Raw genomic sequence first — 17,531 nt, 5'->3', positions numbered from 1 at the left:
CATTGATCACTACCCGTTGAGCCCGACAATCTAGCCAGCTTTCTACCCACCTTATAGTGCATTCATCCAGCCCATACTTCCTTAACTTGCTGACAAGAATACTGTGGGAGACCGTGTCAAAAGCTTTGCTAAAGTCAAGAAACAATACATCCACTGCTTTCCCTTCATCCACAGAACCAGTAATCTCATCATAAAAGGCGATTAGATTAGTCAGGCATGACCTTCCCTTGGTGAATCCATGCTGGCTGTTCCTGATCACTTTCCTCTCATGCAAGTGCTTCAGGATTGATTCTTTGAGGACCTGCTCCATGATTTTTCCAGGGACTGAGGTGAGGCTGATTGGCCTGTAGTTCCCAGGATCTTCCTTCTTTCCTTTTTTAAAGATTGGCACTACATTAGCCTTTTTCCAGTCATCCGGGACTTCCCCGGTTTGCCACGAGTTTTCAAAGATAATGGCCAGTGGCTCTGCAATCACAGCCGCCAATTCCTTCAGCACTCTCGGATGCAACTCGTCCGGCCCCATGGACTTGTGCACGTCCAGCTTTTCTAAATAGTCCCTAACCGCCTCTATCTCCACAGAGGGCTGGCCATCTCTTCCGCATTTTGTGATGCCCAGCGCAGCAGTCTGGGAGCTGACCTTGTTAGTGAAAACAGAGGCAAAAAAAGCATTGAGTACATTAGCTTTTTCCACATCCTCTGTCACTAGGTTGCCTCCCTCATTCAGTAAGGGGCCCACACATTCCTTGGCTTTCTTCTTGTTGCCAACATACCTGAAGAAACCCTTCTTGTTACTCTTGACATCTCTGGCTAGCTGCAGCTCCAGGTGCGATTTGGCCCTCCTGATAACATTCCTACATGCCCGAGCAATATTTTTATACTCTTCCCTGGTCATATGTCCAACCTTCCACTTCTTGTAAGCTTCTTTTTTATGTTTAAGATCCGCTAGGATTTCACCATTAAGCCAAGCTGGTCGCCTGCCATATTTACTATTCTTTCGACTCATCGGGATGGTTTGTCCCTGTAACCTCAACAGGGATTCCTTGAAATACAGCCAGCTCTCCTGGACTCCTGTCCCCTTCAAGTTAGTCCCCCAGGGGATCCTGGCCATCCGTTCCCTGAGGGAGTCGAAGTCTGCTTTCCTGAAGTCCAGGGTCCGTATCCTGCTGCTTACCTTTCTTCCCTGCGTCAGGATCCTGAACTCAACCAACTCATGGTCACTGCCTCCCAGATTCCCATCCACTTTTGCTTCCCCCACTAATTCTACCCGGTTTGTGAGCAGCAGGTCAAGAAAAGCGCCCCCCCTAGTTGGCTCCTCTAGCACTTGCGCCAGGAAATTGTCCCCTACGCTTTCCAAAAACTTCCTGGATTGTCTATGCACCGCTGTATTGCTCTCCCAGCAGATATCAGGAAAATTAAAGTCACCCATGAGAATCAGGGCATGCGATCTAGTAGCTTCCGTGAGCTGCCGGAAGAAAGCCTCATCCACCTCATCCCCCTGGTCCGGTGGTCTATAGTAGACTCCCACCACTACATCACTCTTGTTGCACACACTTCTAAACTTAATCCAGAGACACTCAGGTTTTTCTGCAGTTTCGTACCGGAGCTCTGAGCAGTCATACTGCTCCCTTACATACAGTGCTACTCCCCCACCTTTTCTATCCTGCCTGTCCTTCCTGAACAGTTTATAACCATCCATGACAGTACTCCAGTCATGTGAGTTATCCCACCAAGTCTCTGTTATTCTGATCACGTTATAGTTCCTTGACATCACCAGGACCTCCAGTTCTCCCTGCTTGTTTCCAAGGCTTTGTGCATTTGTATATAAGCACTTGAGATAACCTGTTGATCGCCCCTCATTGCCAGTATGAGGCAGGAGCCCTCCCCTCACAGACATTCCTGCCTGTGCTTCCTCCTGGTATCCCGCTTTCCCACTTACCTCAGGGCTTTGGTCTCCTTCCCCCGGTGAACCTAGTTTAAAGCCCTCCTCACTAGGTTAGCCAGCCTGCTGGCAAAAATGCTCTTCCCTCTCTTCGTAAGATGGAGCCCGTCTCTGCCCATAGATTTAAGCCATGCCTCCTGTTGTCATGTAAACCCTAATTCTCCTTTTCTCTAGAGAATCCTTGCTTCTGCCCTAGATGGGCATCCTCCTCCTCCACTGAACATATTGGTAAAATGAGTCTTTCTTCTATCACAGCAGGACCTGTGTAACTGGCTAACTTAGGTTCTTATTCACAATGTGTGCCCACATTTCCACACATATCCTCCATAGGATGCCAGTAGTAAAGGCCTTGATAGTACTCATCACCATGTATTTTTGACAGGTTTCAACACCCCTTTAGGATTTATGTCCCGCATTCCCACCCCGTTTCCATTGGTGCCAAAGTTTGGTGCCGTCGGCCATTTTGAAAAAAAAATTGTGCGTGTTTGAATGGGGGAAGTGTGTTTGGATACATTGAGAGCAGTTTAAAGTTTGGGTAAGGTTTATTGAAAAAAGGTGTGTGTAAGGAGAGCTGTTGTTAAAGGGAAGGTTATTAAAGAAAAGAGAGAGGCTGGTAAAGGTATGCTATAAAAGAATAGAAAATGTGATACACTGAAAGATTAGAGTGAGATGTTTGGGTAAGGTTATTGGAAGTGATTGAGTAAGGAGATCTGTTATTAAACAATAGAGAATCATAGAATATCAGGGTTGGAAGGGACCTCAGGAGGTCATCTAGTCCAACCCCCTGCTCAAAAGCAGGACCCATACCCAATTAAATCATCCCAGCCAGGGCTTTGTCAAGCCTGACCTTAAAACTTCTAAGGAAGGAGATTCCACCACCTCCCTAGGCAACACATTCCAGTGTTTCACCACCCTCCTAGTGAAAAAGTTTTTCCTAATATCCAACCTAAACCTCCCCCACTGCAACTTGAGACCATTACTCCTTGTCCTGTCCTCTTCTACCACTGAGAATAGTCTAGAACCATCCTCTCTGGAACCACCTCTCAGGTAGTTGAAAGCAGCTATCAAATCCCCCCTCATTCTTCTCTTCTGCAGACTAAACAATCCCAGTTCCCTCAGCCTCTCCTCAGAAGTCGTGTGTTCCAGACCCCTAATCATTTTTGTTGTCCTTCGCTGGACTCTCTCCAATTTATCCACATCCTTCTTGTAGTGTGAGGCCCAAAACTGGACACAGTACTCCAGATGAGGCATCACCAATGTCGAACAGAGGGGGGACGATCACGTCCCTCGATCTGCTCGCTATGCCCCTACTTATACATCCCAAAATGTCATTGGCCTTCTTGGCAACAAGGGCACACTGCTGACTCATATCCAGCTTCTCGTCCACTGTCACCCCTAGGTCCTTTTCGGCAGAACTGCTGCCGAGCCATTCGGTCCCTAGTCTGTAGCGGTGCATGGGGTTCTTCCGTCCTAAGTGCAGGACTCTGCACTTGTCCTTGTTGAACCTCATCAGATTTCTTTTGGCCCAATCCTCTAGTTTGTCTAGGTCCCTCTGTATCCTATCCCTACGCTCCAGCGTATCTACCTCTCCTCCCAGTTTAGTGTCATCTGCAAACTTGCTGAGGGTGCAATCCACACCATCCTCCAGATCATTTATGAAGATATTGAACAAAACCGGCCCCAGAACCGACCCCTGGGGCACTCCACTTGACACCGGCTGCCAACTAGACATGGAGCCATTGATCACTGCCCGTTGAGCCTGACAATCTAGCCAACTTTCTACCCACCTTATAGTGCATTCATCCAGCCCATACTTCCTTAACTTGCTGACAAGAATACTGTGGGAGACCGTGTCAAAAGCTTTGCTCAAGTCAAGATACAATACATCCACTGCTTTCCCTTCATCCACAGAACCAGTAATCTCATCATAGAAGGCGATTAGATTAGTCAGGCATGACCTTCCCTTGGTGAATCCATGCTGACTGTTCCTGATCACTTTCCTCTCATGTAAGTGCTTCAGGATTGATTCTTTGAGGACCTGCTCCATGATTTTTCTGGGGACTGAAGTGAGGCTTACTGGCCTGTAGTTCCCAGGATCCTCCTTCTTCCCTTTTTTAAAGATTGGCACTACATTAGCCTTTTTCCAGTCATCTGGGACTTCCCCCATTCGCCACGAGTTTTCAAAGATAATGGCCAATGGCTCTGCAATCACAGCCGCCAGTTCCTTTAGCACTCTCGGATGCAACTTGTCCAGCCCCATGGACTTGTGCACGTCCAGCTTTTCTAAATAGTCCCTAACCACCTCTTTCTCCACAGAGGGCTGGCCATCTATTCCCCATGTTGTGATGCCCAGCGCAGCAGTCTGGGAGCTGACCTTGTTAGTGAAGACAGAGGCAAAAAAAGCATTGAGTACATTAGCTTTTTCCACATCCTCCGTCACTAGGTTGCCTCCCTCATTCATTAAGGGGCCCACACTTTCCTTGGCTTTCTTCTTGTTGCCAACATACCTGAAGAAACCCTTCTTGTTACTCTTAACATCTCTCGCTAACTGCAGCTCCAGGTGCTATTTGGCCCTCCTAATTTCATTCCTACATGCCCGAGCAATATTTTTATACTCTTCCCTGGTCATATGTCCAACCTTCCACTTCTTGTAAGCTTCTTTTTTATGCTTAAGATCTGCTAGGATTTCACCGTTAAGCCAAGCTGGTCGCCTGCCATATTTACTATTCTTTCGACACATCGGGATGGTTTGTCCCTGTGACCTCAACAGGGATTCCTTGAAATACAGCCAGCTCTCCTGGACTCCTTTCCCCTTCATGTTAGTCCCACAGGGGATCCTACCCATCCGTTCCCTGAGGGAGTCGAAGTCTAGAGTGTTTATGTTACTGAACACATGCAGAGCAAAACATCCTACCCCACTGACTGTTGGTAGGGAAATGACAGCTGTTCTGGACAGCGCTCCTGGGAGCTAGCCCCTCCTTTTGGTGGGCCAATCAGAGGCAGTTTTACAGCTAGGTCACAGAATGCTCTTGTTGAACCAATCCTGTAGTCTCAAAATTTAGAGAGGATCTTTACCTTACATTAAAAGCTATAAAAACAGGATTAAGAAGGAAATTTAGGAAGCACATGATAAAAAAAGTGAATTAAAGCATTAAACAATATTAAAAACTAAGGCAAAACCTGTTGAGTAAGCACATGGCCAAAACCTGGCTTAAAAACATTAAAATCTAGGTTTAAAAAGTAACTTTAGTAAGCACATGATAAAAAAGTGAATAAAAAAAACATTCAGTATCAGGATAGGTTGAGAAAAAAGGTTGAAAAAAAAAAAAGGGCAAGAAAAGGGAATTTAGTAATCACATAAAAAAAGTGACTAAAAAAAGCATTCAGTAATGGGAAAAATAGAGAGCACATGGCTAAATTGGAGAGAGAAAGATCTTTTCTTGCCCTGTTTTTAGGGAAGGTAAAGGGGGAAAATAGAGAGCACATGGCTGCAGAGCCTGTTTAGTAAGCACATGATAAAAAAAAGCATTCAGTAAGAGCGTAGATTAAAAGAAAGAACAGAGGAAAGACAGAGCACATGGTTTAATTGAAGACCAAGAGAGATTTTTACCTTGCCTATCTTTCTGTAAAATGAGGCAACTACACAGAAAGTTTAGTCCGAAACTTTCAGACTTGTTATTCCCACCTTTGGATTGGGCCAATCAGAGGTTGTTCTACAACGGTGTTGGAGTTTATTTTCCTGAACCGATTCTATAGGTTCAACACCTCCTCCCCTTTAACTGCCTTATTCTGATCTAAAGAAACAGACCCCCAGCATTTTACCCACCATGTAGCTTTTTAGAAGGGGGTTTTCATAAAAGTTAAAACCATAAGCTTTTAGTAACAAACAATTTTTAAAAGTTTTTTTTTCCTAGGTTTTAGGCTAGCACTGGTTATTTTTTTCAGTAAGCCCAATATAAAACAGGCTTTCAGCTGATAGCTGTGATTAGAAAGAAGGTTGCTTTTTTTTACCTGCTTTAACAAACACAAGTTAGTTACATTAAGCTTTGTAATGGAATAAAGCTCTGCTTTATATTGACTTGAAAAGACACAGCCCTTTATTTACAGGGGTGTTTCAATAAAATAGAGCAGGCAGAATTACCCCAAGTTTCTAGTAACAGTTTATATATTTCCCTTATTCTGTTAACTCCTGGATCAGAGAGAAGAAGCTTGTTTCTTTTTTCACTTTTTAACAAAAAGAGAGGTGAAAGTCTAGTAAAGGAATAAACCCTCGAAAAGATACCTTTTATTAAAACACTTATGCCAATGGGACTAAATAAAGGAGTGTAAGCCTGCAGAAACAGTTCAGGAATTAAAAACAAAAAGTGTTATTACTGACCATGTTCGTCTAAAAATGTGAAAAAAGAAGCCATTGTGATCAGAAATAAGAAAGCCCAAGGTCTGCTTTTAAAACAAAATGATACCAAAGACTTGTACTAAAAAGAGTAACTTTAACTGTAAATAAGCTTACTATATAAAATAAAAACTTTTTAACCATTAAAGCTAAAGAATGTAGCTCCGAATTCCTGCCCCCCCTTTCCCCCCCCTTTTTAAAAAAAAAAAAAAAAGCGGCCGCTTGCTCTGCTCTCATCAAAACAAACAGTACCCTGTAACAAAAGGTGACCAGCACACACACTATAAACAATTTAAAAAATGTGTTTATTTGTAAAGTAATGCCTAAAATCCCCTCTTTTCTAACTTATTAAACAAACACTTTAAAAAGAAAAACCCACCTAAAGACACATCCCTTTACTTACAGGGGTGTTCCAATAAAAAAGCATCCCAGAGCCTAAACCTTGACTAAGAAAGTTTTTCCCCAATGTTTTTAGTGAGAAAAACTTGCAACAGCCTTTTGAAGGTAGTGGATTAGAAAAGACAGCCTTGTTTTTCAAAGAGGTCATCTGAAGACAATTTTTCATTTAACCCCCTTGGCATAGGTGTTTCAACAACACGTGAGTCTGCAGAAACAATCCAGGGTTAAAAAACACAGAAAACCTGTTATAAAAGTAATGTATAGCGATAAAAATGTTTTCCCCCTCTATTTTTTTTAGTAAGGACAGTTTGAAACAGCATGCTTTTGCAGCTGTTAGCAAAACCAGCCTCTGTAAACCAGTGGATCAGAGATAAGAAGGCTGCGTCTTCACCTGCTTTTTAACAAATACAAGTGACAGTTATATTAAGTTTTGTAAATGAATAAACACTTTAAATAAAGGGATCTGTCTTCATATAGGTTTGTCCTTTAAACATTTTTATACAGACTTTTTCCTAGCTTTTTAAACGCTGCTAAAGTTTTAAAAATGGTGAGACTGCATTGAAAGATACTTTTGTGAAAGTTTTAACAAGTATTTTATTCCATTTACTGATTGTAAAAGACAAAAACCGTCGCTTTGTGACTGCATGAAGCTTAGAGATGGCCTATCTGAAGCCCTCCCCTTCCCCCGCACATTCTTTTCTATTGTTTAAAACCTAAACCAAGGATAAACAAATTTTAAAAAAAGCCACAGAGATCAGACCATGGGGGTAAGAAAGCAGTCCTGAGTTTTAGGGGGCATGTTGATAACTCTTTTAGTGAAACGGTTTTGTAGGCAGCCATTCTGTGTTAGTTGTTATGCTTTAGCATGGGCAAGCGTTTCTCATTCGGAAGCACTTTTCCACTTTGAGGTATTATCTCCCCTATCCTACGGCCTATTAGAAATATTAACAACAACAACAAAAATGTAAAGATACTTTGTAGCAGTGCCTGCAAAGCAACAATTACAATTTTGTTGATCGTTGTTTTGTCTAAGCCCCTAGAGAATATATTTTTGTAAAAAAACACTTATACAAACTGTAACCCTAGATGATGTACATCATTAAGTAATATGAAGCAGTAGACAAGAGACCTGAGACATTGTTGAAATCAGAGAGGCTATGATTAATTCCTAATGCAGAGGGCCTGGGGTGGAAAATGAAAAGGTACAGCCAAAGCGGAAGATGGTATGATTTAAGAGGGGTTCTGGGGCTGCTCTGCAATGGTCCATAGGGAGCCTATAACCCTCATGCATAAGTGCCCGGGCTAGGTGAGGTGGGTGGGCCTTTGTTAGAGGAACAGGCCGCTCATATACACCTCTTGTTGTTGTTGACAAACTGTACTCTGAAACCAGTTAGATTAACAGCCCTGTTAGTCTGTATTCGCAAAAAGAAAAGGAGTACTTGTGGCACCTTAGAGACTAACCAATTTATTTAAGCATAAGCTTCCATGAGCGATGAAGTGAGCTGTAGCTCACGAAAGCTTATGCTCAAATCAATTGGTTAGTCTCTAAGGTGCCACAAGTACTCCTTTTCTTTTTGTAATCTAACTGCATGTATACTACGGAGGCAACCTACTGACCCTTTGACAAACTCCACACCCCTTGAACTCCATAAAAACACGCTTTACACAGTTATTTTCAACTGACATTTTATTTTACAACACACCCTGTTTAGTTCCCAAAACATGCTCTAACTGTTAGTGTTGTTTTGTAGCAAGATTTTGTAATTTGCTGAACAAAAAAAGGCGTTCAACATTTTGCATTAAACATTCATCTGTCGGTTTGATGATTTCGTTTAAAACACTATTTGGGTCCTCGGCCTCTGTCACTTTGTCCACCACTTCTGCCCCTAGAGCTAAATGCAGGCATCACGGCTATTGGCTAAGAGTATCATGCACCCTCCCTCTAAGTAAAGAGGAGCTTCTATTTAAACTGTCTGATAATTAAAGTTTGCTTTTTTTATTCACTTTATCATGTGCTTCCTAAATTTCCTTCTTAATCCTGTTTTTATAGCTTTTAATGTAAGGTAAAGAGCCTCTCTAAATCTTGGGACTACAGGATTGGTTCAACAAGTGCATTCTGTGACCTAGCTGTCAAACAACCTCTGACTGATCCATCAAAAGGAGGGGCTAGCTCCCAGGAGCGTTGCCCAGAACGACTATCGTTTCACTAACAGTCGGTGGGGTAGGATGTTTTGCTCTGCATGTGTTCAGTAACATAAACACTCTATTCTTTAATGACAGATCTCCTTACTCAATCACTTCCAATAACCTTACCCAAATGTCTCTCACTCTAATCTTTCAGTGTATCACATTTTCTATTCTTTTATAGCATATCTTTACCAGCCTCTCTTTTCTTTAATAACCTGCCCTTTAACAGCTCTCATTACTCAGTCACCTTTTTTCAAAAAAGCCTTACCCAAACTTTAAACTGCTCTCAATGTATCCAAACACAACACTTCCCCCATTCAAACACGCACAAAATTTTTTTCAAAATGGCCGATAGCGCGAAACTTAGGCGCCAATGGAAACAGGGTGAGAAGGCGGGACATAAGCCCTAAAGGGGTGTGGAAACCTGTCAAAATGCATGGTGATGAGTACTATCGCGGCCTTTACTACTGATGCTATTTAAATTGATTGGCCAATCGTGAAAGGGGAAAAGTCTAGACAAGGAAGAGGGAAATGGAGGGGCAACATGTACTTTGAACCCTTCATTCCACATGTCTATTGCAGGGAGTTCTGTAAGTTGTGACTCCTAAATGAACAAGTAGAACATTTTGTAAAAACAAATGGAGCCAAGTTCCACCCAAAAAAGTCCCCTACTCCATACACTAGACCTGAACTCCCATAAGAAATTCAAAATACTCTGGTCAAAGTAAAATGTGTTCTTGTTGCATAACATAATGTTCTTGTAGCTATCTTTAAGTTTCACAAAAAGAAAGTCTAGTTCTCTTAAGTGGAATAATAACCTCAGTGAAATTTTCTTGAATTTTCTACGGAAGTGCTTGCTTCTGGACATAAGAGCAGTAATCAGTGAGACCTCCTAATGTTTCTGATACTAACATACAGCTTCACTAAAATTCTTCCTACAGTACTTATTATCTTACAGAAAGAAGAGATGCTAATGATGATTGTTTCTTAACTTTGATAGTTTGCTAACAATTAGACAAAATGAAATACACACATTACAAACATATTATCCCCATGTATTTTGTCAGACAATGACACTAAATACTCTTTGAAATAAATAACCTGATGTTCCTGAAATAACCAGAAGGTTCAGAATTGTGTGAGACAGTACAAATTCTCTATTTTGCAGTTTCCAGAATGTAGTAAGTGGTGTTTTACTGAAGAATAATGAAATCAGACTTCAGAGTTTGTTATTACTGTCAGTGTTCTACTGGCAGACAAGCAAAACTTTAAATTGTAATTTTCAACAACAACAAACACACTGTGCATCATGTTCATAACTTGACTATTCTTTTAGTTAGGATAGTAACATACTTGATATATTTTATTTGGATTTTAGCCTTCAGTTTCTGGATTATTATTTTGGATTTCAGTGTTTAGTTTTCTTAAAACATACTTATTATATTTTGATAGTCAGTAGTAGAGGACTATTGCCGATTTTAAGATAAGTGTATAGATCAATGTCCTGAATGTAAGAAATTCAGACAAACTCACTGAATGAATACAAATTGTACAAGAAAGTATAAGGATCTGATATTTGTATACCTACTATGAATTCAAGTTGTAAATATATACATAGTGTGATTCTCCTTTCACTTATACCAGTTTTATAGTGATGTAACACAACTGATTTCACTGGAGTTACTCCTAATTTATATTTATATAATTGAGAAAAGAGGTGAAATCCTGGGTACACTGAAATTAAAAGGAATTTTGCCATTTACTTCAGTGGCATTAGGATTTCACCCCAAGTTCTTATAACTTTTTAAAAAGTAACCTACTGGCTTGGTTTATCCTTTTTTTTAAAAATGAAGTTGAAGTAAAACATTAAACCTCTTATTATGTCATAGTTGCAAGCAGTCTTACTTACATCAGTCCATATTGAACTAGCCTGTGTTAGCAACATCCAGGTTCGGCTAACTTGAGCACATCTTGCCAGATCAATTAAGTTGATATAATGGAAGATCTAAGATAGAAAAACAGAATGTATGAAAATAGAAACTATTGCTTAATAAATACCACTAGACTAAAAAAAAAAAACCCACAAAACAAAAACGACAAAATACATTCAAACCCAAAACAGACTTAAAATGCTTCTGTCAGCTATTTTATATGACAGAAGTATGTTATGCTGAAGTAGGATCTACTTTCCCCTCTAGAGCCATGTGATGTCAGATAAGGCATTATACACCCACTTATGATCAAGTGCCTGATATAGCAATCAAGGGATCAGTTTTCTCAGCTAACAGAGTCATGAGAGGAAGATTTTTAAAGGAGGAGTCACAGGAATGAGGATATCAGATCACCTTGTCTGTAGCACCTTTCACAGGACTAGCTCAGCTAGGGCAAAGTTTGCTATGAAATTTACCCCACAGATCTCTGTAAAGAGCCTGATATTGCTTGATGCACTGTGTTAGTAAGCTCCACAAGCTAAGTGATTTGGTCGCAATCTGTATCCTAGAAATATAATTGTGAATTTTCTTTTCCACATCCCTCTTACATTATTGCTTCCCAAAAATTACATCTCCACAAACATTTTGGGAGTAGCAACTTAGAATAATCTTTCAAGAAGCAGCTTGTCCTCTGCCTACAGTTAGTTACTTCTCCTAGAACATAAGGGAAATGGGATTAAACTGAATATATATTTCAGCCCTCGCATATTCTATTTTTAAATATGAAATGACATACTAGAACTGAAAACTTAAAAAGATTCCATATATACATAGATGGATTCATTACATTTCCCAGATCAATAGAGCTTTTTTCCTTAGCAATGGATTTTAAAATCCATTGCTAGGCACCCACTGTAGCAAATTAGTTTATTTTATCATCTGTTTATTCATGTGCTGTCTGTCCTGACCACTGGCTACATGTTGTGCATAAATCCTGAGAAGTACAAGAGGAACTACAAACGACCTATGAAAAATGGGGCACCCCAATATTCATGGGGTCTGGAAATACAGATAAGGGAAAAGAGGGTCGATATCTTCATGCACATACGCAGAATGTTAAGTGTAGTCAGAATCACAAAATAAAAGAGGGCTCCCTGGTTGGGTAAAATGGAATGCCTAGGGGCAAAACCCCAACAGGAATCATCCCTTTATTGATGATCAATAGGTGAGGAATCCATCAGGAACGAAGAATATTTTTGAGACTGTGAGTATGACTATATTTATAATTTGTGCATTGGTATTTGTAGGATTTATGTGCGCTTAGGTAATCATAATCTTGCTTGTGATTAATAAAACTTGTAAAACAGACTAGATGTACTTGTGAATGTATGTGTGGTCACTATTATTGGTCTTCGTGTGTTCCTAGAGTCTCTGCTACTTGTCTCAGATTTAGAGGTGACTTTCACCCTGTTGAATACTGAGGGAACTCCTGCTTGAGCCCCTCTGTTGATCTTTACGGTAGCAGTAAATCACGGAGAAAGAGGTGATCCCTCAGGTAACCCTGGTCCAAACCATTAAGGGCTTCATTGATAAACTCCTTGAATCCTACTTTGAATTACCTTTATAGCAGTTTTTCAATTAAATTCTTTATAATCCCTTGAATTTAACAAGTTAGAAATCAAATCCTATTGTATTAAAGGCCTGATCCTGAGCACTTCCAACTCCCATTGATGTTAAAATGGGAGTTGAAAGTAGTCAGCATCTAGGAGAATCTAAAAACCTATTAAAACCCTAAAGAGATAACATTTCAAAAGAGCAAACAAAGAAACCCAGACAAGCAGTTCTGTATCTGAGACAATCATTAGTAAACTATAGACTGCAGGCATGGATCTTTCCAGCCCACCAAGTTTGCCCACAGTCCACTTAGAGCCAGATCTATCAAGCTTCAATTCAGGAAAACACTTAAGAATGTACTTAAGTCTATCCCCTATTCAGGGCAGTACTTATATGTATCGGGGGTAGCTGTGTTAGTCTGTATCCACAAAAACAAGGAATCCAGTGGTACCTTAATAAATTGCCCTGTTCTGTTCACTACCTCTGAAACATTTGGCACTGGCCATTGTCAGAAGACAGGACACTGGGTTAGATGGACCGTTGGTCTGACTCAGTATAGCCATTCTTACGTTATGATTGTCTTTGTAGGTGATGTGGGCATGGTAAGAACCCCTAACAGATAAGTGATGTCAGGACATTCTAGGGAAGCAAGACCCATTCGTCCTGAGAGTGCCTGCTTGGAGAGTAGACCTTACACAACTAGGCTTGCAGGCACTGCAAGTGAAGCCTTGCAAATGGGTTATGCAGGTACATGTGGCCGTATGACTTAGCAGTACCAGGTCATCACCTGAGGGCTGAGTCAAACCTGGCTGATAAGGTCACTCATTGCAAGGAACCTGTTTTCATGTAAGTAAGCTCTTATCTTCATTGAGTTCAGAGTCATTCCAATAAATTCCATAATTTGTGTGTGGGTTAAAGTGAACTTTTCTGAATTTACCTGAAGTCCCAACGCATGAAATAGGTCAAGTGAGGAGGTGACCAGTGCTTGTACTTCCTGATACTACCATCCTGTGACCAACCAATCATCTAGGTAGAGAAATATGGGGCTGCCATGTCTGCAGAGGTATGCTGCTATCATGGACAATACGCTCATAAAAACCCTCAGGGCCATCGAGAGGCTGACAGGGAGCACTTTGTATTGAAAATGCTCTGGGCACACCGTAAAATGTGGAAGTCTCCTGTCCACCGAGTGAATGTCTATATGAAAATAGGCATCCTTCAAATTGAGGAACGTAAACCAGTCACCTTCCTTCAGGGAAGGGATTTTTGAGGCAAGGGTGGTCATCTTTGTGGCATTATACTTCATAGTAATATTATTATGATAGGAGTATGGCATAATTATGATGTATTTTGTGCAAAATAAGACATGTGAGATATCACTGAAAAGTTTATGATTTACTGAATATGATTATCCTACCTGTAAGCATGTATCATTTTGGTATCTGCAGTTAGGAATATTGTCTATGCATCTATTAGAAGTGTTTACACACCTGGGGAATGCCCACTAGAGAGAATGCAATCAGTCTAGATGGCTGGCTGGGAAGGCCCATTAAGGAAAACAATAGGTCTTTGAAGTTGCTAATCTCCCACTGAGGAGCCTTCCTGGGAAGCCTTCTTGGGGCTGCTGCAAACAGCCTCTGAGTCATGGCTGCAGTGGCCCTACAGGGACATGGGACCAACTCACCTGTACTGGAGTCCATGATAATACTAGTGTTTCTCCACTGACCAGGTGTGGGAATCAAACTGAGAGACAAAGGATTCCTGACATATGCAAAAGCTATTTAAGGCAGGGGAGTGACATCATCATGGTTCATTCCTCACTGACTCCCTGTCCAAGAAAGGAGACTGCTGGAAACCCCTGAGAAACAAAAGACTGAACTAGGGTAGAAGGGCTGAACCCAGGCTAGAGGGTTGTCTAGTCTGTGAAAAGACTAACTGGAGTTTTAAGCTGCAAGCAAGTGCAGTTTGCCTTCAAGAATTTCTGCAATCTGCTTAAAACAACATTTAGGGTGAGAATTTGCTACTTATACCTAATTTATTTAATATATTAAGCTTAGATAGCATTTTGTTTTATTTGCTAGGTAATCCTCTTAGATTTTAAGTGATTATAAGGGATAGCAAATAGATCAATCTTTTGTAGTTAATAAACTTGTTGTGTCTTGTCTAAGACCAGTGTGTGGAAATCATTACCGGTGGGGGGAGGGAGAAAGGAGGGGGCAAAAAGCTGTTGCCTATCTTCCTCCACATTGAGAGAGGTGGCAAATTTCATTAGCTTACGCTGTACAGATCTGTGTGCAGCGCAAGACCTTATAATTGTAGGTTTACACTCCGGGGGTGGGGGTTCTTAGGAACCGGAAAGTGCCTTAGCTGAGCTTTCCCATGCAGAGTTGATCTCAGCATGTGTGTGTGTGGCTGCAGCTGGGTGTGTCCCTACCTGTATGTGTGCTGGTGGGGGCCTGAGGGCCTGTCACACCAGTACAGCGTAAAGGGAGCACAGGCTGGTGGGCTCAGTGGTATCCCAGTTCCAAGTGGCACCGCAGGGGGGAACCCGTCACAGTGATCAGGGCGATTTGCACAGCTTGTTGCTATGAGACACTTGTGGTGATTTTAAGCAAGTTTTAAGTGTGTTCGCTAGAGATCAGTCAAAATGGTTACCAGTTTGTTATTTTCTGTTTGCTTATTTCAGGTAAGGAAAGTAGGGACAGAAAAGTAACAAGATGAGTGAAAACAGTGAAACAATTGTGAAACTGAAGCTTTTGAGAATTCAGGCAGAAGAAAGAAGAAAAAAAGACACAGAATTAAAACAAATGGAGATTAATGCGCAAGAAGCTGCACACCGAAGAACCATAGAAGCAGAGAATGCCAGGCAAGAAGCTGCATGCCAGAGAGCTATGGAATTAAAACAGATAGGGGCTGACAAAGAAATTAAGATCCAGAAGTTAGCCATGTAGGAGAGAGAGAGAGCGCGAGCACACCAACTGGGCTTGCTAGAGAAGCAGAACCAGATGAAAGATCTAATGGGAAAAAGGATTGAAAGCTTTAAAGAAATGTTTGACCTTGTTGAGTATTATGCTGGCATTTGCTCCAGGGGGGAAGGGAACATTTTGCCTGTCTGAGAAAACTGCCCAGGTTCCTGGCTGACAGCAGCTTGCAGTTAAGCAAGGGACAGACCTCACTCTAGAATGTATAGGAGGATGTGTCCTAGGTGGAAGCCCAAAGGAGGGGGATGGAATCCGAGAGAGACCGAGGTGGGTGAGGGTTCCTTGGGCTCTGTAGCTGGAGACAAGCCCAATTCAAAGAGGGAGGAGGGTGTAGCACTTACCAGTGACAGGACTGTTCTGGCTGTTAGCTGTGAGCCCATGGCCAAACAGGGTGTGGTCTTAGAGGGGGGCCCAGAGAAGGAAGTTCAGAAGGAATTTGGGAGAGTACAGGAATGTCTCCTCACTGATTACAGAGAAGGGTTTGCCCAGAACTGAGCAGCTGTTCCAGCATCTGTGCTCCCAGGCACCCAACCTGTGACTCAGGTTTTAAGAGGGAACTGTGTAACTGACGTCCCGGAGGGGAGCAGTCATACAACTGACCTCTTGGGAGCAGGGAGAGGGGTGGCAGAGGATGCCCCAATCCAGGTCCCACTTTTGCAAAATGCTGTTCCTAATGTACATGTGAAAACTAATTCTGTCTCTTTAAGACAGAATGTGAATACTAAAGATATGAGTGTCATTGATAATACTGATGACATGCATAATTTTTGAAAAAAATTTGTACATGCTAGGAGTGGTATTCCTATAAGAATACTGCTTCTCAGCTAATACCTGTAAACGAGCTTAGAGCTTGGCACAGCAGAAAAAGCATAATAAACCTAGACTGCTGTGTGGAAGGGGAAACTGAGGTACTTCATCTCATGGCATTGGTGGCTACACTCTAGAGGATATTGATATTGGCACTGTGTTAACAATGCTGCACACTAGAATGCTTTCAGACAACTTGGAAAAAGAAACACAGAACTTCGCAAAAAAGCCTATGAACAACACTCACCTTACCACTCTTGTTACAGTGTGTATGGTAACACTCATTGTTTCGTGTTCTCTGTGTATATAAATCTCCCCACTGTATTTTCCACTGAATGCATCCGATGAAGTGAGCTGTAGCTCATGAAAGCTTATGCTCAAATAAATTTGTTAGTCTCTAAGGTGCCACAAGTCCTCTTTTCTTACTACAATGCTTGTTAACACTTGGAAGTTGTGTAACCAAGACCTACGGAGGACATTAGGCACACTGACTTTGAATTAGTCAGTGAGTAACCCTCTGGCTGTAATCTAAAGGGAGAGGTGTGGCATTATGCCCCATATTCTCCACAGTAATATTATTATGAGTATTGCCTAATTATGATGTATTTTGTGCAAGATAAGGCATTTGAGATATCATTGGAAAGGTTATGATTTACTAAACATGATTATCCTACTTGTAGGCATGTATCATTTTTGTATCTGAAGTTAGGAATATTGTCTATGCATCCATTACAAGTGTGTTTACACCTGGGGAACACTCACCGGACAGAATGTAATCAGTCTAAATGGCTGGCCAGGAAGGGGCATTAGGAAAAATAGGTCTTTGAAGATGCTAATCTCCCACCAGGGAGCCTTCCTGGCAACTCTGTGAAACAGCCTTTGAGTTATGGCTGCAGGATCATGTGATCAACTCACCTGATACTGCACACCATGATAATACTAGTATTTTTCCACTGACTGGGGTGGGAATCACCCTGGAATACAAAGGATTCCTGCCATATGTAAAACCTATTTAAGGCATGGGAGTGACATAATCAGGGTTGGTTCTTCACAGAATCCTCACCGAAGAGGACAGCTGTAAACATCTAAGAAAAAAGATTGAATGAGGGGAGAACCAGGCTGGAAGGTTGTCTAGCCTGTGAATGAAGTATCTGAAGTTTTAAGCTGCAGGCAAGTGCAGCTGGCCTTTAAGAATCTCTGCCACCTGCCTAAAACAACATTTAGGGTGAGAAATTACTACTTGTAACCAGTTTCTTTAGTATTTTAAGCTTAGATTGAGC

General features: G+C 41.5%; 1 protein-coding gene across 13 annotated transcripts in view; it reads right to left on the bottom strand.

Annotated features, from left to right (window-relative positions):
• FBXL13 (F-box and leucine rich repeat protein 13) overlaps positions 1-17,531 on the bottom strand; it is a 178,815-nt gene that overhangs the window by 124,243 nt on the left and 37,041 nt on the right. For all 13 annotated transcript variants that reach the window (XR_012156835.1, XR_012156836.1, XM_073328536.1 and 10 more), the window contains one exon: positions 10,828-10,923. Coding sequence is in view for 11 of the 13 variants with exons in the window: in XM_073328536.1 (XP_073184637.1) it covers positions 10,828-10,923 (96 nt within the window). In the remaining 2 variants the exon portion in view is untranslated. The remainder of the gene's footprint in view (positions 1-10,827; positions 10,924-17,531) is intronic.

Source organism: Lepidochelys kempii, chromosome 1 (genome assembly GCF_965140265.1).
Source record: "Lepidochelys kempii isolate rLepKem1 chromosome 1, rLepKem1.hap2, whole genome shotgun sequence".
NCBI lineage: Eukaryota > Metazoa > Chordata > Testudines > Cheloniidae > Lepidochelys > Lepidochelys kempii.
This window is presented reverse-complemented; position numbering and strand designations above follow the sequence as displayed.